The 18,648-nt window shown below is 51.5% G+C and overlaps 6 protein-coding genes across 6 annotated transcripts; 4 read left to right on the top strand and 2 right to left on the bottom strand.

Annotated features, from left to right (window-relative positions):
- Positions 1–346: 346 nt before the first annotated feature.
- Positions 347–1,331, top strand: A1O5_01831 (uncharacterized protein; the record flags this gene model as incomplete). Its single annotated transcript, XM_007742447.1, has 4 exons — positions 347–703; positions 757–1,018; positions 1,082–1,210; positions 1,261–1,331. The coding sequence occupies 4 exons, from the start codon at positions 347–349 to the stop codon at positions 1,329–1,331; spliced, it is 819 nt and encodes a 272-aa protein (XP_007740637.1).
- A 648-nt stretch (positions 1,332–1,979) lies between these two features.
- Positions 1,980–3,063, top strand: A1O5_01830 (transcription initiation factor TFIID/TFIIF subunit; the record flags this gene model as incomplete). The annotated part of the gene is made up of 5 exons (XM_007742446.1): positions 1,980–1,988; positions 2,045–2,085; positions 2,229–2,386; positions 2,463–2,888; positions 2,963–3,063. The coding sequence occupies 5 exons, from the start codon at positions 1,980–1,982 to the stop codon at positions 3,061–3,063; spliced, it is 735 nt and encodes a 244-aa protein (XP_007740636.1).
- Positions 3,064–4,858: 1,795 nt separating this feature from the next.
- On the bottom strand, positions 4,859–5,740 carry A1O5_01829 (uncharacterized protein; the record flags this gene model as incomplete). The annotated part of the gene is made up of 1 exon (XM_007742445.1): positions 4,859–5,740. The coding sequence occupies one exon, from the start codon at positions 5,738–5,740 to the stop codon at positions 4,859–4,861; it is 882 nt and encodes a 293-aa protein (XP_007740635.1).
- A 1,632-nt stretch (positions 5,741–7,372) lies between these two features.
- A1O5_01828 (uncharacterized protein) lies at positions 7,373–9,982 on the bottom strand (the record flags this gene model as incomplete). Its single annotated transcript, XM_007742444.1, has 2 exons — positions 7,373–9,061; positions 9,119–9,982. The coding sequence occupies 2 exons, from the start codon at positions 9,980–9,982 to the stop codon at positions 7,373–7,375; spliced, it is 2,553 nt and encodes an 850-aa protein (XP_007740634.1).
- A 3,910-nt stretch (positions 9,983–13,892) lies between these two features.
- Positions 13,893–16,089, top strand: A1O5_01827 (uncharacterized protein; the record flags this gene model as incomplete). The annotated part of the gene is made up of 2 exons (XM_007742443.1): positions 13,893–15,332; positions 15,385–16,089. The coding sequence occupies 2 exons, from the start codon at positions 13,893–13,895 to the stop codon at positions 16,087–16,089; spliced, it is 2,145 nt and encodes a 714-aa protein (XP_007740633.1).
- Positions 16,090–16,771: 682 nt separating this feature from the next.
- Positions 16,772–18,576, top strand: A1O5_01826 (uncharacterized protein; the record flags this gene model as incomplete). The annotated part of the gene is made up of 2 exons (XM_007742442.1): positions 16,772–17,101; positions 17,158–18,576. 2 exons carry the CDS (start codon positions 16,772–16,774, stop codon positions 18,574–18,576), a joined length of 1,749 nt encoding a protein of 582 aa, XP_007740632.1.
- Between the last annotated feature and the right edge of the window lie 72 nt (positions 18,577–18,648).

Raw genomic sequence — 18,648 nt, 5'->3', positions numbered from 1 at the left:
TTGACAGGCAAACGCGATTCACACCACGTACGTTGACTACGTACGTTGACCACTTGACCACAACGGTGACAACACAGCTGTTCCTCTCACGGGTGGAGGATGATGTCATTAAGGGGGTTCGTCTTGGCGCCGGGCTCTGCAGGGGCTAGTGCCCGATTCTGAGGCCTGCTGGGCCTGGCATCTTAAATCATGCGCCGCTCTGGCTGTTTGATATTTTAGTGTGGGGTGCCAACAAACACCTACTGTCGCCCCAGTCTACAGTCTTCTATCACCCAAATCGCATCTGCCCTTTTCGAGTCCTGCCAGCTTTCGATCTCCCATCCCATCCTGCGCATATCTCGCAAATATGGCCGATTCCGCTGATGCCAAACCCACTCCCTCGGCGGATCAAACTGCCTCGTCCGACTTGAGACCTGTCGAACAGGAGACTAATCTCGTGACGAATCCTTTGGGTGATCCTTCGTCTGAAGGCGCGGCAAAAGATGCCCAAGAGACTAAATCTACCACCTACACCGAGACTGCTGCCAAAGCCGCCAGTACTGCCGCGAGCACCGCCAGCGCAGCCGCAACCGGCGTCAAGGACTCTGTCTTTTCCATGTTTGGTGGTGGAGCCAAAAAAGAACGCAAAGTCGAAGAGGATGACAATGCCAAGGATGAACCCAGCGGCAGTTCCAAAGCCCAGAAGAAGGAGGATGAAGACGAAGTAAGATGCCCACCGCAAGAATGGGACGGGGACTGACCGCGTTGATGCAACAGGAGAAAGCCGACGAGGAAGAAGTGGATGTCGAGTTCGAACCCGTGGTCCGACTGACCGAGAAGGTCGAGACAAAGACCAACGAGGAAATGGAGGAACAGGTCTTCAAGATGCGGGCCAAACTCTTCAAATTCGACCGAGACTCAAAAGAGTGGAAGGAGAGAGGTACTGGCGATGTCCGACTGCTCAAGCACAAGGAAAACGGCAAGACACGACTGGTTATGCGACGAGACAAGACTCTCAAGGTTTGCGCAAATCACTATGGTAAGCTGCCACCTGTTGGAGATAGTCGCCGTCACATGGCCATTTGCTGATTTACAAATCCAGTCACCCCGGACATGAAGCTGTCACCGAACGTTGGTAGTGATCGCAGCTGGGTCTGGAACGTTGCCGCAGATGTCAGCGAAGGCGAGCCCGAGGCCCAGACCCTCGCAATCCGATTTGGAAACAGCGAGAGTATGGCATATCCCGGCGTCGGCCACTGTCTAAATACTGACCTTTTACAGATGCGAATCTCTTCAAGGAAGCGTTCATCAAGGCCCAACAAGAAAACGAATCCTTGTTCCAGAAGTCATGATGCATTGAGCAATAGCCAGCGTGGGATGTGTGATGATTGGTCCGGCATTGAATCTACGACTACCAGCAAAGTCTTGCAGCGCAGCGCATATGAAAGAGTGGATGCGATTCAGGGTTTGCCGTGGACTCTGATACCATCGTACCGCCCAAGCTTAGATAGAAATGAAGTCTGTCCACGGCCTTGAAAGCAATGAATGGAAACGTGAAGATGCCACCAGGGCTTTCACGCTTCGGACGTTAAGAAAACTTGGTAACTGACTATCCTACCCTGATACGGTGCTATGTTCGGCAAAGTTGCCCTTTCTGACATATGATATAACAAGTACGTGCAGCTTGGTGCAGCCCACCTGCGCCCATCTGTATCGACCCACCCATACAACCTTTGTGAACGGTAGAGCATCTTTCCACCAAGTGCGACAAACGACTTGCGCCTCCTGTTCTCCTTTCTCTGGTCAACATCTGTTGTCCAACAGAGTGGTCTCTATCGACACCCTGCCATCCTTTGGATCGACTATTCTCTTCAATTTGTTCACCAGTTCCTATCCATTCCCACCTCAGAACCACGTCTTCATCAGCGCGACACAGCCGATCTCTAAACCCCGCCATTTCTCTGTTGCCCTAGCCTCAATCAAATCCCGCACCGTCCACCATGCCGGACGTAAGTCTCAATGTCATGCTTCTTACAAATGGCGCCGCGATTGACAGTCTCCGCAGGTCAAGCGCAGCGTCAAAATCGTTACCGAACAGAAGATCATGTACGTCGATCTGAACGCCGACCTGCGCTCACCCCCGCGTCATCTCTCTATGTCTATAGTCTAAACCTGCTGCGACCGACCCCTCAGCACCTGATATCGCTTGCCACATTTTGCAAGTCCACAATCTGACGTAGTGTTTGCAGTCCCGGGGCCGACAGCGGCGTTGCTGGTTTCCCCTTGCGACATTGGTCTATGAAGATTTTCCTACTCCATGCGGACACCAAACAGGAGATCGATGCAGATGTGTTCGAGTCGGTAACATATACTCTCCACGAGTCATTTGGTGACAAGGCAACACAAAGTATGTGAGACTGGTTTTGGCACAGGTTCCTTTTCGCACAAGGTGTCAAGCGACTTCCGACTGACCACCTGAGCAGCCTTCAAAAAGCCACCATTCCGCGTCTCTGAAGATGGGTGGGGTGAATTCGAATTGCGCATCGAGATGAAGGATCTCAGCGGCAAAGTCCACAGTATCGTTCACGATCTCAACTTCGCCAACGCGCGCTACGAAACTAAGCAGATCATCACTTTCAAAAACCCGAAGGGTGCTCTCCTTGAGGCGCTTCGCAATTCAGGGCCCATTCCAGGAGAGTCGGCTGCGAATGGCACCGAAGCCGGGAGCAAAAAAAGAACCAGCGAAATCGGTGGAACTCAGAAGAAAAAGAAAGCAGACAACAAAGCTATTGACATGGACAAGCTAGCCGAGGGGCTTCAGAAGCTCGGTGAAGATGATCTTCTTCAAGTTGTGCAGATGGTGCATGACAACAAGAGCGAGGATTCGTGGATGCGCAACGATGCTGAGCGTATGTGCAAACCTACCCCTTTTCATGCGCAGGGCAGGAACATGTGTGGTTGCTGATGCTCGTTTCTGCTACAGAGGGAGAATTCCATGTCGACCTGTACACACTTCCCGAGAACCTCATCAAAATGCTCTGGGACTTCACCACTGAGAAGAACGCCATTTCGGCTTCTGCATAACCAGAGTGTCACAATGTCTGCTACGCATGAGCTGAGCTGGAATGGCTTCCCCCCATTCTCTGGCCACCTCATGCCCATTTCTATCTGACTCTTTCTGGATCTTTAGCTTCGATGGCGCGGCGTCTTTTCGTGGCAAGAGAACAGAGAAACAAGAGGGTTGGATCGCTGTACCATCAGATCTCTCAACAACTCAGGCATGATACGGCCTGGTCCTTTTTTTTTTTATGCAAAGATTTGTTGCTTCTGATGATGATTGCATCTCTCCCAGCGCACACATCTAAGCATCTGGGAACAAGCCCGAGCAAATCATTTTTGCATTCCTGTCATCATTTCTAGGAGGGGAAGAGGGTCTTTCATGAAAATGGTGACTTTGATCTTGATTCTCTATTTCCTTTTTCGCTCTTTAAGGCGGGATCCCGGTGGATAGCATGACATGACATGAACACGATAGCAACTTGCAGCGCATTCGGAGTTGGGTGCTGATGTACTCTTATGTCGGGGACGATTCCGCCATCTCACGCCTCACGCCTCACATCCTGTCTCATGTCTCATGTGCCGCCTATTACATAGCCAGATAATTAGGTAGCTAGGGACAAACACCACAGTGGGCCCCAGAGCAGAAAAGACAAAAGAAATGAACCTTCAACTTTGTTGCTTTCAAGCAACCAGATATGGACGGAGGAGTCGGGGGTATCCTGCATTACATTCGTAGCCTACCTGCCTACCTGCCTACCTGCCTACCTGGTATGTCTTGCTTGTCTCTGCTACCTATAATAGATACCTCGGTAGTGTCTATAGAGAGACACACAGGCGCGCAGAGACGAAGCCACACAGACACATGGAGCGAGGGAGATACACTGCATGATACAAGCAGCGGGTTTTGCGCACTCGGTGGACATCGATCCGCTGCGCTGAAGCCTGAGGTGAGAGATCAATACGTCCCCAAGTAATACGATGCAATACAATAAGACAACAATGTGATGTGACATGGTTTGCAAAGTCAGATGTGTGAATGCATAGGTTACATGCATGTGTGGACTTTTTTCAGTCATGTACTTTTATTTTCATTGTTAGATTGTCTCCCCATTTCCAGAACGCGAGTCCTTGTCCATGTACAGAGTACGATCCCAAAGACTATTCTGTACCGCCAAGCATGAAGGGAAGAAGGAGAAAAAAAAGGCGACTCCTCCAGGATCCCCAGGTATGAATTGCTGGTATCTGTGTAGATTGCAAGAGATTCTAACCAAAATCAGCAGGCTCCTCTGGTTTTGCCTTCCAAATCCCTTATTTTCCTTCCTCGGTTTCGCGGTGTGCCCACTTGTCAAACTGCTGTGATCACGGCCAGTGCTGTGCATTTTCTGGACGATCGGATGTATGTGGATGTACAAAGAGAAAAGTCCAGTGGCGGGACGAGAGGCTTACGTGTCGTCAGGAGGTAGGAGAGACGATGGATGACTGCTGGAGGTTGCAGAGCAGGGCCCAGAGTGGTGGATAGCTGGTTGAGAGACGGGATTCATGTTCGTCCCAGTGAGAGAGGGGGTTTCGTAGAATGAGTCCAGCTCCGGGGGGGGGTTGGAGGGTATTTGACATGATGAGCATCGTCCATTATTTCATTGCCGGGCGTGAGCAGGACCTGGGTGGAATCGGCATATCTATGTATTAATACATGGTTGGAAAAGGATGAGATGCTTTTCACAAGCTGGGTGAAGGAATCTCATTGGAGCACACGATTTCTATTGTGACGCGGATTAGCTCGAGTCATTTGATCACCACAAGGAAAAGAATGTCAAGTTACTCACTTCATCAAAACACCTTCTAAACCCTCTGCCTTTGCGCCGGATATCGTAGCAAACACATCACCAGCCTTGTAAGCCAAGATAGCGGGGATCTCAACAGTCTCCATCTCCGCAATTTCATGGTGCAACTTGATGAAGCGAGTAGTATTATGTTTGTAGGCAAGCATACTCAGCTCATCTTCCACCTCAGCACTGGTACTGGACAAAGGGTCGTATATCATGACGACGACCACCGTCTTATTCGAGACTTTTTCGATTGCGTCCAGATAGCCATTCGCGTCGACTTCCATGAACATGCCCCAGGTGCGTTGGCTGGGGAGGTGTTTTCGGTGGGAGCCGTAGGTGGATTGGGATTGGGAGGAGAGCTCTTGCAGGCGGGTGGCTCGCCAGGTTTTCATAAATTCTGAATCGGCCTCGTCGTCGGAGAGAGCGAGGCTGGCCTCGGAGTTGGAGGATGTGGTTGATTTGGGAGACCCAGAGATGATGGTTTTGCGTTTGTCGCCCTTTTCTGTGACGGTGGGGATTGCTGCCGGCTTGCCGCTTGAGGTCAGGTTGTTGGCGAAGCTGGCCAGTCGTTGACGGAAGGTTGATTGTTTGGCACGGGCGAAGGATTGTGCGTCTGCAATGACACCTTTGGGCCCAGTGTTGGCATAATGAACTTGTGAAGGTAGATGATAGGTGGTCTTTGTGGTAGTCATAGTCGCCATGTTGCCGGCGATGTCGTCGTCTGTACCAGGGTCTGAGAGATTGTCAAATGCAGGTTCAGGCTCAGGGTCGAGGTCGGAGTCGTTGTCCCTGTCGTCGCGGTCCTCGGGATGGGAAGTTGGGTGGTCTCGATGGGAGAAATAACGGTCTGCCTCCTCGCGGGCGAGGTCAGCCATAATGTATATGAGGCGCCTTTTCCCCTTCCTTTGCTCAGTCGGCTGTGGTTCTTTGTAGGGCGGCAGGGGTGGGTGGGTGGAGGGCGCTCAAAGGTTGGATGGAGTCACAAGGAGGGCAGACGTCGGAGCTCGTTGGCCTGTGATTCCGTGACATAGGGGGGAGGGGGGGGTCGAGCAAGATCCGTCAAAGTTTGTCAGACCCTGGCCGTGCTGGTCACCGACTGGTGAGACGGAGAGTTTGGGGAGAGCTAAGTAGGGTTGATCAGCTCTGGAAAGAACAAATGCGGTCATGCAACTTGATGAGGATGGGATGTTGGCAGTTTGAAGAGAAGATACGGGGGTGGGGATTGGGCGGGCTGATGGCAAAGTCGTCGCGAGATCAGGAACGGAGGCGGAAACAGGAAACGCCTGAAACACAAGCCCTAACAAACCCTAGCGAAGAACCCTGCAGAACAGTGGGTCTGGACCAGGCTGACATCTGCCAGCTCTTCCAAGAAGGTGAGAAATACCTGATGCATCAAGGACCGAGTCCTCGTGGGTAGCATAAATTGTTTGCTGCGTAGCCAGAGAGGGTGTTTTGCTTCGAGACGAATGGGATTGAAGGCTGGTGAGAACGACAGCTATTTGTACTGATATGTTTAGAGTACGGAGAACCTCGTACCTGACACTAAAGGGCGGCGGCGGCGGTTCTGCTGGAGGGAATCTCATTAGGGTTGAAACTTGGCGTCTCGTCACGCTCAGCTGCTTGTCTCCTGGTCACGCCGACTCACTGGTTCCTGGCTTCTAGCGGCTGAGGCAACAGCAGCGGGGCGTCACCCAGCGGGGCGGAGGTGACGCAGTGACGGCACCAGCGGATGATATCATAGGCGACTAGCCTGACGAGGTTCTACTTGTTACCTAAGTAAGTACTTGTCCAAGTAGGCGCCAAGGCGGGTACTCAGCCCTGGTGGCCTTCCATGTCAACTCATCAGATTCATTCACTCCATACACTGGCCACTTGAATGTCATCCGGACCGTGTTTGGCCTGTCGATCTCGGACTCCAATTGACTTCCCTTCCTCCCTCTCCACTTCTCCTTGCACAAGTCCGGCCTCAGCGTCTGCTCTCGACAATGAGTTCCAAACAGCACTCACACCAAGTCATTACGGTCCAACCACTGTTGTCAACAGTGCAGCTCTTCATTACCAACGCGGGAGCCACGACCGAAGGAAGATCTTCCCTTTTTCGGCCCCCCGAGATCCCTTGACGCATGGTCGATCAGTGGAGCAGGCAGCCAGTACGAGAGGAATCTTGGAAGCTTCGAAGTCCGGGAGGCCGCGAAGCCGGGAGGCCGGGAAGCCGGGAAGCCGTATCCATCTTGTTGATACAATCTATTAGACACGACTTTGCCCCGATCTGGGCTCTGAGACTCAACTCTCCTGTCGATCATCCTGTTGGTCGTCTGCTCGCGAAGGCCCACCTCTTCGATGCCCTGGTGCGAATTGTCAGATGCGCGGTATCGGGGAGAAATTCTTGGATGAAACATGAGATCACGTTAAGACCCCTTCTTTCGTTGTTCAACAGGCCCAGAAAGCGACCACACATATTTCTGTGGAAGACCGTACAGTATACCCAACTAAGGAGAATCAAGGATTCAAAATTCCTCGAGCCCTTGATCCGGCAGGCTTCGTTGCTTGTGCCTGGTCCGTCTTCCAGCGCCCCACCCGGCATTTACACTCGCAAGTAAGTCATCGTCTCGAATCTTACGCTCCGCCGTCTTCAGTCGCCTCGAGGGTGGAGCTTCCCCATCCCCTTTGCTGGGGCCCTCCTTTCCCGATCCTTTTCTTCTCGAAGCTGCCAGTTTCTCCCGCAACAAGATTGCTTCTTCGGGATCTTCATAACCTAGCTGCGTCATGGGTGGTGCTGCATCCTGCTCGCCCGAGAAACCCACCGTCCTCGGCATGTCTGGATCGTCCATCTCAAAGGGAGCTGATTTGAGTGCAGCTAGAGTCTGCTTTGCCCGACCGGTGAAGCTGAAGGTTCCTTTTTCAGCTGTACATGTGCCTTCGCCGCTGTGTGTCTCGACGGACTGCATGGTGACAATTTCGCTACCAACTCCATCCGTGTTCATACTGTCAATCGAACTGGCCCTGGAGCATCTTACGTTTGAAGCCGCTGACGAGTTGGACAAGTTGCTCAGCGCTCGTCCAAACAACCGGCTCTTCTTCTTGATTGGTTCATTTTGATTGCTGTTGCCAGACTTCTTTCTAGAGTGCTCGTTCAGAATGTCTCGAATGGCACCATTGATTGCTGCAATATCTGTGGGTTTGCTTTGAACTCCAGATCGTGCATCGCCTTTGATTGGCGCCGGAACGTTCTCTTTCGATGTTGAATCTTCCATCCTCGAGGTACCGTCTAGCGATTGAATCAACGGTCGATTAGGTTCCACTAAACGTAAGTTTCTGCCATTGGGAGATAGTACACGCAGCGCACAGTTGCCATCCCCATATAGGGTTGCTTTGGCCTCACTTCGTCCTGAAGCACCACTCGTGTTACTAGAGACCAATGGTTCTTCTTGGCGTTGTTCATGTGTCTTCTCCGCTGGTTCCTGCTGGACATGAAGACGAGAATGTGATTCCCTCGCCGGTTTTTCTACCGTGGATCGAAGATCTGTTCCAGTCCCGACTGGTTTGGACGGTCTGTTCGCTCTGTGGTCGACTGTATTTCGTTGTAGAGGAATCGTGCTCACTTCGACGTAATCTTCCGCGGCGCTCCTCTTATGCGCTGATCTCTCGGTCGCGATACGCGCTCGACTTGGGGCGACAAGATAGCTTTCAACGCCTGCTTTGGTCTGATTCTTGATTGTTGACCACAGCCATTCCTCGGTGACCGCAGGGATGACCCAATGCTGTGCCAGATCAAGTTTGTCCTTTTTAGCATTGCCAGCCTTGCAGATAAGTATTGAGACTCCTGAATTAAACATCTGTGAGTAAGTCCCGCCCAACAAGGTGACAATCTTCACGATATGCACGGCTTCCAGTCCATCAAAGCCGGTTGCGTTGATGGTCATATCCTTCAAACACGAGAGGGGACCACTCAGGATCTGCCCGAGCGGGTATCTGCCCGGGTCTATGAAAGACTTTGCAAGCATGCATCTTTCCAGCCAGAGCTCCGACACTGCCTGAACGCCGCCTTCGACGAGTCTTGTTGGCATCGAACCGTTCTTGCCTATATCGTAGGGCAGAATGGAGATTATATTGTCGGGATTGTTCTCATCCGCATCTTCTCCCTCACTCGTGACTGTTGCACCGTACTCGAGTAATATTTTTTGCAGGTGATTCTTCTAGAATTTTGTAAGCAGGAAGCGGGAATGACAGAAGAACACACTTGCGTAACACACCTTTATCTCGTTGAAACATTTCACTAGGAACAGACGACCAGCCAGGAAGCCCAAACTCGCGGGTTTTGTGCCGAGATTGGGATCACGGTCGACGGATTCAGCTCGAGGAGTGCGGGTTGCAATTGCTGGGCCGGCAGACTCTCGAAGAGCTGGCATAGAAATTGAAGGCTTCAACTGCGGACGCTCAACCTTTTTGGCCTCAAATCCAGCACCGCCCACAATATCCGACCACATATCTTGACTTTGACCTCCAAGCCTGGCACTCGCCGTCCTTCGGAGTTTCCGAGAGCGTTCTGGGCCGACATTGTCTTCCCTAGTCCGTTTACCAAGTTGGGGAGAACGCCGAGCTTTTCGATTCCATGCCCCGACGCCCTGTTCAGGTACAGGAACAGTAGGATGATAAAGTTGCTCGTCCAATTGCATGCCTCTTTCGAGTGTGTCCTGGTACCATTTGAGACTGACAACTTTTTTCTGCCATTGCATGCCATATTCATATTTTTTCCCTTCGGGCTTTGCAGCGATGAGGTGGGTCACATCTTTGGTCAAATCTCCTGTGTACTCCCCGCCATTTTCTTTGACGTTCTTCTGCACTTGGGCACGAAATGCAAGGTCATCAAAGCCTGTGATGCATATTTTCAATCCGGCCAAGGTGGGCACGCGAAATTGCTGGGTGAGGGCGTCGAGGTCTAAAGGCAAGTCTTTGATCCAATGGTCTCGAACAGCTTCAATCCATTCCGGGCGCAGCACTTTAATGTCTTCCCTTTCTCTTGCAACATATTGGTATTTCAGAGTGTCCGTGCTACCGACAATGAGATGGGTGGTATCGGAAGTCAAATCGAGCTTGTGTTCGGCTCCCATCTGCATTGCAATGTCGGCATATCGATTCTATGGGCTTCGTCAGCATAGAAGTCGAAGTTGCTCATTTTGGTTTGCTGACCCTGTCCTCCGGGCCGATTGAAGTAAAGCACAGCATCACACCTTGGAGCGGTTGCTCGGCGGATCCTGGAGCACAGAAGTTAGCACGCTAGCAGCGAAAATTCTGATGGAGATGGGTACCCCGAGGTTCCATTCTTTCCATACTGCATGATCAGCATGGATTATCCTATTCATACAATCATATTCTCGTGGAAATCGTCTCGCAGTGTAGGGCTGTGAAACTGTCGGTGAACTTTGGTCATCAGAACCGATCGAACGCGTCGAGCGCGTGTCAAACTCGCACAGCAACTTACCCGAGGCGGGGTGCAGCCATGGTCACTGGCATGATCACTGGCGCTTGGCGAATGTGGAGTATACCCATTGCGTCCCTGACGCCACTGGTATGATGACGTCGTAGTGCAGACTGTCCCTCTTCTATCTTTCGTGCACCAGAGGTGGTGGTGATGGTAATTTTCTGTCAATATTGGAGACGAATCAAGAGGGTATATGTTCGGAACAGACCAGGTCTGTAGCCGCTGGTCAATCTCATTTCATACATTGTTCCTAGCATGGGTGCTCGAGTAAGGGCTTCAGTTACTGAGTACCCCAACTCCGTGTTTCGCCCACAATTCATCATTCCCTCTTTTGGGTCCCTGCATGCTGGGCGCTGCAGGGATGCAATATAACATAATCACCCCGAATCTACTTGGTACGGATTTCGACGATTAACAATCACGTGCGACCGATTTATCCACATTTGGAGAGTTCATTTCAGGGCTGGGAAAACCAAAACCAAGTATTCTTCGTCCACTGTGAAGGTGCTATCCAATGTGCGTGTGGCGAGGTGGAAAATATCGCATGACATGTCACGTTCTTTCAACCACATGGCACGGTAACCGGGCCGTCTTCTTGGATCATCCACAAACAGTCAGATCTGATACAGGGTAAGCGAGCCGAGGAATCCGCTGACTTCCCTCATCGTTCAAGGCAGACAGGCCAAACCCCACGCAGAGAATGTCCTTCGCTTCCGTCTGACCAGAATCCTCAAGTCTCTGCCTGACGGGAGTACATACGCACGGCAGGGGTCAATTCGGATGGTAGATGTGATTAGTTAGTCCAAGAAGCAAATCAATACTTGCGCATCAGAGAAGCTGACTTCGCTGCGAAGCAAGCCTCCCGAGCACGAGCCAACCTTGCTCAGCCCCCAGTGACACGCGTAACTCCAGGACAAGTGTTTGGATTCTGGACACATAGTGTGTGCCTCATGGGGAGACAGTCGTGTGCTGGGGCCAAGACCGAAGAGAGGTTCATGCAGGGTCAACATACCAGAAGTGGCAATGTCCACATGCTCAAGAATAAGCCACAATACTTGTACAAGTAGATTGTCGCAGCAGGCCCATTACAAAGAATGCAGAAGTTGTGACTCAGGGTGCGCGCTAGAGCAACTTGTCGCCAGATCCCGCTGTCGTTCTCGTCTGGAAGTATGCTAAGGGCACATCATATTGGCGTGAGTTAGATCTACCCATCTGTACTTAGAGTCAATGATGCACGAGCGTGGGTTTTGCTTGGGCAGACTATGCATGGACTCAGGGCTTGTTTCTCCGCTATATCTGTAAGGGGTATTCGGATAAAATACGTACTTGTACCAAGTACATAGCTCCTTCTGCTGCATCTGACTGTAAGTTGATTCGCAGAAACAAGTAAGTCCAAGCGAAGAACGGGCAAGCAAGGAAAAGGCAAAACCCCGCGGATACTGTAGTGACAAGCAAGTTCATCGTAGAATTGTGGAGATATCGTCCTAAGGAGGGCGACTGTTGCGAGGCAAGACCCAGAGTAATGAAGGGCACTACAGTACCGTACAAACATAAAATGGGTAGATGCCTTGAACTTTCTGCCCGACCGGGATGACACGGGTGATGGAGGGGGCGCCGATACAATCTGATTGAGATGGCCCGCCTATTACGGAGTACAAGCACAATCTCTACAAGTACAGTTGGCCGAACAGAGGTGGAAGACACAAGCAGACAGAATCAGCGAGCCAACGTGGCTAGCACGGAATGCGAATTCGGGAGGCTCGGCTTTTGGTTTTTCTCTTTGTGCCTGTTCTTTCTTTCTGGCCTGGCCGCGGTCAAGAGTTTTGTCCACTTGCGGAGGGGCGAAGGCCAACTGTCCCACGACATCCGAGAGGATCGACAGGTCGTGGGGCCTCAAGGAGCAACTATTTGAATTATTATTATTGTTTGGCGACCAGCAATCAGAACTGCTGCAGCGGAATTGGTCGTCCATGGTCCTGGTGACCTGCTGTGAATCATATGGTTCGATAATATCGACGTCGAGAGAGAGTGGTCAGACAGTCAACTGGCGTGCTCACCTGTAAGGCTAGGCGTAATGCAAAGCGGCATGCAGATATCAATCAGGCACGCGACATGAGTAAGATGTGCTTGCAAAATTATTAAGTCAAGAAGTCACCGAGCCCTCGGAGCCACGGAGCCAGAGTCTACCAAGTAAGTACTTGTTACATCTCTTGTGTCTCTCTCCACCTTTGCGGAAGCCAACGAGCCAGATTGTTGATCAAGTGTAGCATCCGCCGAGCCGAAACGAAGACATCGAGTGTGGGAGAAGAGGGCGAGAAGGTCCACAGGAAGCCGGGACATGATCGTTGATTGTTTATATCATGGCCATCATTCGACTGATTGACTGACGACGACTGACGAAACCGAGAAAGAACGAACGAAAAAAAAAGAAAGAAAGAAAGAAAGAAAGAAAGAGAAACGCCCAGAGTTGCGTATTACTTGGTAGAAGCAAGTTAGTAACAGTGCCTGGGGCCTGTTACCCGCCGAGCCTGGGACCCAGCAAGACCCAGCAAGACCCAGCAAGACCCAGGAAGACCACCAGCCGGGAGCCTAAGCTGCTTCTGAGCACCTGAGGCCTTTTGCTTTCCTTGGGTCGCCGGGCCGGGCGTGCCACTCTGCCACTCTGCCACTCTGCCACTCTGCCCAACTCGCTGGTGGGTGGCTGTCCGCGTGTCACTTATCCCAATCATCATCTCATCATCATCATCATAATATCATCCGTCTCCCCCGTCTCTCAGCATTCTAGAGCACAATATCTCCCTGACTAGGTAATGCTCTGAATCCCCCAAGTCTCTCTCACTCCGGTCAGTGAGCAACACCTCCATCAGCTCCTCGGTCACTCCTTCTCCTCGACATTTGTTCCTTCTCTGCTATATCACACACACACACACACACACACACAAAAGACAAAAAGCAATGCGCCAATGACACCCTGGAGGGTCATTCCGGTAAACGGCACATCCTGATCCCCGACTAGTCCATCACTCTGCAGTTCACCATTCAGCTGAATGGTTGCTGCTGCCACATTAGGTGCGTTCCCTCCACGCCTCCAGGCCAAGCGCAAAAGCAGGTCAGAGTTCGAGTTCAAACTTCCCAATTCAATCAAACTTGCGGATTTGGAGTATCCAAGTTGGCAGCACGGCGCACAGACTTGCTCACTCCCCCGCCCACCACCATCGATTACATACCATCTCTTGTCCCCTTCCTTCTGTGCTGCTCAACCAAGAATCTGACAACGATCAATTACAGTCACCTGCAGTCGTCCAAACCGCCGCATTCGTCTTGCGTTGTCCTAACAAGGTCCTTACCCCTGTGCTGCTTGTCATCACCACCCTCTCCAACATCCTGTTGCCCTCGACTCGCTCGCGAAGCTGGCTTTCTCACGCGAACACGCAAAACGATTCTTCAGACTCAATCTCCCCACCGTCTCTTCGCAACCGGTTCCCCTACATCCGGGAGTATCTGATCGGGCTTACCCAAGAAGAAGTTCAGCGGGAACGGAGGAGATGGTGTTCGCCGACGTCGGCAGGCGTTCACCTGAACGAAGGGGGCGGAGTCCCAGTGTGGTCAGCAGTATAAGCCATCGATCGAGACACGACAGCAGTGCCCGAACTGCTCCTGCTCAACCACCCTCCCCCGATGCACAACCTGCGCCGAATATAACTCTCCTGGCAGATGAGAAGCCTGTTGCAAGCGGCAATGGCGTCTCAGTTTCCATTGCACTGGCAGAACCAGTCTTGTTCCTGCAAGGGTTCGATCCCAATGATCCATCTACTCACAGCACGACAATGCTCCGCGGGAGTCTCCTCTTGAGAGTACAGAAGCAGGCGAAGCTAAAATCAATATCTCTGAACTTCCGCGGCAAGTCAGAAACGGAGTGGCCGGAAGGGATCCCTCCGAAACGCGTCGAGTTCCGAGACACCACCACAATCATGAACCATACGTGGTCCTTCTTCAACGCGCAGATCCCCCAAGCCGAATATAGCTACGGTGCGGACATTGTCCAGCTCTCCAAGGGGGGTTCTATAGAGTCGAAAGAAATTGGCGTTACGGCGTCTTCATTTGACCTCTTCCAGCGCAGTGCGTCTCCAGCCAAAGGGCACCCAACGACTCGCGATCTCAAACGGTTGTCCCTTCAGGCAAATCATTCGAGGAGCTTCGGTAAAGGTGACACAATGAATGGAGGCCCGACTGTCGCCCAACGTGGGTTTAAGGTATTTCACCCCGGTGATTATGTCTACAATTTCGAACTCCCACTCGACTCAAGGTTGCCAGAATCAATCAGTGTCGACCTCGGTCATGTCAAGTATGAACTAGAAGCCCTTGTTGAACGTTCCGGCGCCTTCCGTGCCAATTTGGTGGGCACGAAGGAGTTGACCTTGATCCGAGCCCCCGCCGAGGGATCCTTGGAACAGGTGGAACCTATCGCGATATCTCGGAACTGGGAAGATCAGTTACACTATGATATTGTGATTTCAGGAAAATCATTCCCACTCGGCTCGACGGTGCCCATTGCCTTCAAATTGACTCCCCTCGCCAAGGTCCAATGCCACAGGATCAAAGTGTTCGTGACGGAGAATATACAATACTTTACGAATAACAAAAAGGTACACAGGCTGGAACCCACGAGAAAAGTCCAACTTTTCGAGAAACGTGCCGATGGACACAGTGTAACTTCCTACCCCGGGAGTTCAATGCGGATTCTTGCGGGTGGTGGTGTCCCCTACGACTATCGCCAACAAGCTGCCGCTGGTGATGAGGATATCCCCCGAGATCAGACAAACTTGCTCGGCAATCTGGATAACGACGCTGGAAGTATTGGTCCTACAGAGATGGAATTCAACGTGCAACTGCCGAGCTGCCACCAGATGAAGGACAAATTGCGAAGCGAGCGATTACATTTCGACACCACATACTCCAACATTCAAGTGAACCATTGGATCAAGGTATGCATATCCTTGCTTTGTGTACTTTGTGGAAGCTAACTATGGCCCTCAGATCGTGATGCGGCTCTCTCGACCAGATGAAAACGATTCTACCAAACGACGCCATTTTGAGATCTCTATTGACTCGCCATTCAACATCCTTTCTTGTCGTGCCACACAAGCGAACATCTCGCTCCCTGCTTACAGTGCTGGTGGTGGTCTTCCAGCCTCCGCCGATGAGTTCGAGTGCGGATGCCCAGGTGCTGCACTCAGAAGACGAAACACCCCCCCTGTATCTCAAAGTCGGATTCAATCTGTCAATAACTCGACAGATTTCAGTGCTCCAGCGCCTGGTGTGAGCCGAAGTTGGACGAATGATACAGGTGGATTGACGATGCCTACGCAAGCACACGTGCACAACGACCCCAATGCTGGACAATCAAGACCTATCCACTTGCTGAGAAGTCCCTCCTTCAACCCACCGGCCTTTGATGATGACGAGCCACCCCCTCCTTTGGTCACTCCGCCTCCCCTGTACGATAACATTGTGCCTGGAGATTCGACAAGCGCGTTAGCGGATTATTTTGCCCGTCTCGCGGATGAAACTTCCGATGAAGACGATCGCTTGGATCGATCACGTGTAGATTACCCTCTGACTCCTGGCGGACGGGTCAACAGGAGTATGGATATTCCGAGGAATTGGATGCCATTGGGCGCGGGAGCCAACGCGGAACCAACTCCATCATCACTGTCATCTTCGACATCGGTAGCACATTGAGCGATTTATGTCTTACTTTTGGTTATGAACCAGCATGGTATGATTGACGAAAAACGGAGGAATTTATCATGAATTTTCAAATTGCATCTATGCTAGCGGGGCCTTGATGATTGGACCAAAGTCAGGTTGGAACTGCGAGCAGAAAGGTGTTAACGAGATTGGACGAACTCATGAGGACTGCAGGCTGAGTTCCCTCCACGGGCCGCAGGAAAAATGTTTCTTACTATCTATCCTAGCCGTGGGATAGCAAAGTTATTGTGTCTAGTAGCTAAGCTTGATTGAATTCAAGGCATCTGCATTTTATCACCAGAGTTTTCAAATGAATTGCGAGATGGATATCAGCTCGCCAGGTAATCTCCACATCGGGCTTCGGAAAAACTTCGCGTATTGAATGCCGAGAGAAATGGTGAACGAGGCTGAGGGGCGAGGCTGCCACATGTGTGCCCACAAACACGCCAAGAGCAAATGGTCGGCGTGGTCGGCGCGCGGCTGCTACGGCGGATTTTTGGAGCTGCGAGTTTTTGCTCAGCAACAGACATTTACAAGTACATTACTCCCTTGTTCGCACCGCGAAGTTGTCATGGCAGATGCTTGATGCATTGCGTGATGTCCGGCATGACCTGCTGATAGACTTATCTTATTACGGCGGCAGTCTAGCCATTGACCCTCTGCAGTGTCCGCAATGGCGGCCATCACTGCCAATTCAATGGCTCATCAGATACCTCCAATGTCCATCCCTGCCATGCCACGAATACGGCCTCCTAGAATGTTAAAGGGCGACCCCCATCCGAATCAAGCTCTCCCGCCCTCCGTCGCACCCACAAACGCAAGCATAAAATGGGTTCAGGGCAAATGGCGAGCAGGAGGATCCAATGCGGTCAAGAATAAGTCAGCCACGCAAGACATCCAAGTCACAAAGGCTCTTCGGCATCAGACGCATGGTCTAGACATCTATGCCTACCGCCATATTCGAACTAATCAAGTTGTGTACAGCTTGACGAGGACTCTGCAGGTAATGGGCTGCCTATCCTTCTGCGGTCGCGGGTCGCTAACAAACTTTTGTCTCAGGAAACCAAAATCCTCAAGCAACTCCTTTTCCATGGCAAAAAGACTGTACCTGCATCGGTACGCCAGGATATGTGGACGCCATACTTTTCCATACATTTCCCTCCAACTGCTGCCGGAGCGTTAGAAGGTCTTTTTGCTTTCCAGAAACTCCGCGAGCTTTCGATGCAAAGACAGCTATCACCACCCGAGGACTTGATCAAAGCTACACAAGAGGACATAGATATTGTGAAATCGAAGCTAGGGTCTCCCGTGACCCTTCAGGAAATGGCTGTCCGTGATGAGCTCGTGAAGAAGATCCCCAAGCTCGACGAAATCCTACCGAAGAAGCTACGAGCACGAAAATTGATGGACCAGAAAGCCACCAGTGTTGCTGATGCTGCATTTGTGCTTGACTGGATATCTTCCGGACCTAACCCATGGGCAAAAGTGACCATGGTAGAAACCAATCGGTTGATATACGCCACGGAAATGACAAACCGAGCACGACGACGCATAAACAAGATCCGCAAAGAACTTGAGAGGAAGGTGGCAGAGATTCGAAAACGTGCCGCGCTGGCTCTCCAGGATATTCCTGACTACGAGCGGGCCCTCCTGCCTCTCACACGCAATGCAATTCAGCAGCTCAGTATGGAGCACCATGGCGTAGTTCGAGGGAGCAAACTTGACAACGATTTAAAGAGGTGGAAAGACTATGACTCTGTGCAGTTACGAGAGGAACTGAAACAGCAAAACTTTGATGTCTTCAGGGAACGCCAACAAACCGTTAAGGCAGCGGAGCAGGAAGCTATGAAAGAATGGTTCAACCACAACAACGTCCCAATTACGGAAACGGGATCGGTCTGGGAAGAAGTCTCCGCAGCTAGAAAATCAGCTCTGAGGGCGTTTGACGCCCAAGATTTGCAAAATCCCCCTTCGAAACCTGATTGGGCCGACGAACCCCGTGAGATCAAGATGTACTGGGCGGACTTGAATGACGGACTCTTCGCGCCCGCTTGGCCTCGAAACGTCGTGCACGGCGCTCTAGCACCTTTTGGCTTAGCGAAGGCTTGGAAGACAAAACTTGGACTCGATGATGAGGGCGAATTCCAGAAGGGGAAGCCGCAGCAGCAATACCAAGCTGTTGTGTCCAAGAGCGTGCATGTTATGGGCAGTGGGATAAATGATGGGTGGATGCCCGAGGGGATGGCAGATGGACACACACAACCCCCAATATGGGAAGAAACGCCACTGAAAGAAGGTGAAGAGGGGATGGCGGAGTATCAAACTGAACGAGCGGAGACGCAGGAGGTTGGAGCTGTCTCGCCGGAAGAGAAAGGTGCGCACAAGGGGCCGATGAGGGAGTATGAAGATGGAGATGTGGTGTTTGAAGCTAGGCCTAGGGGTTTTTGGGGTCGGGTAAGAGGGCTTTTTGGTCGATGAATATCGATGGCCTTTATAGGAAAACACAGTTCAGAAGGTTTAAGGGATACGATCAGTGCACTCAATAGATTG

This window comes from Cladophialophora psammophila (assembly GCF_000585535.1).
Source record: "Cladophialophora psammophila CBS 110553 chromosome Unknown aczJe-supercont1.2, whole genome shotgun sequence".
NCBI lineage: Eukaryota > Fungi > Ascomycota > Eurotiomycetes > Chaetothyriales > Herpotrichiellaceae > Cladophialophora > Cladophialophora psammophila.
This window is presented reverse-complemented; position numbering and strand designations above follow the sequence as displayed.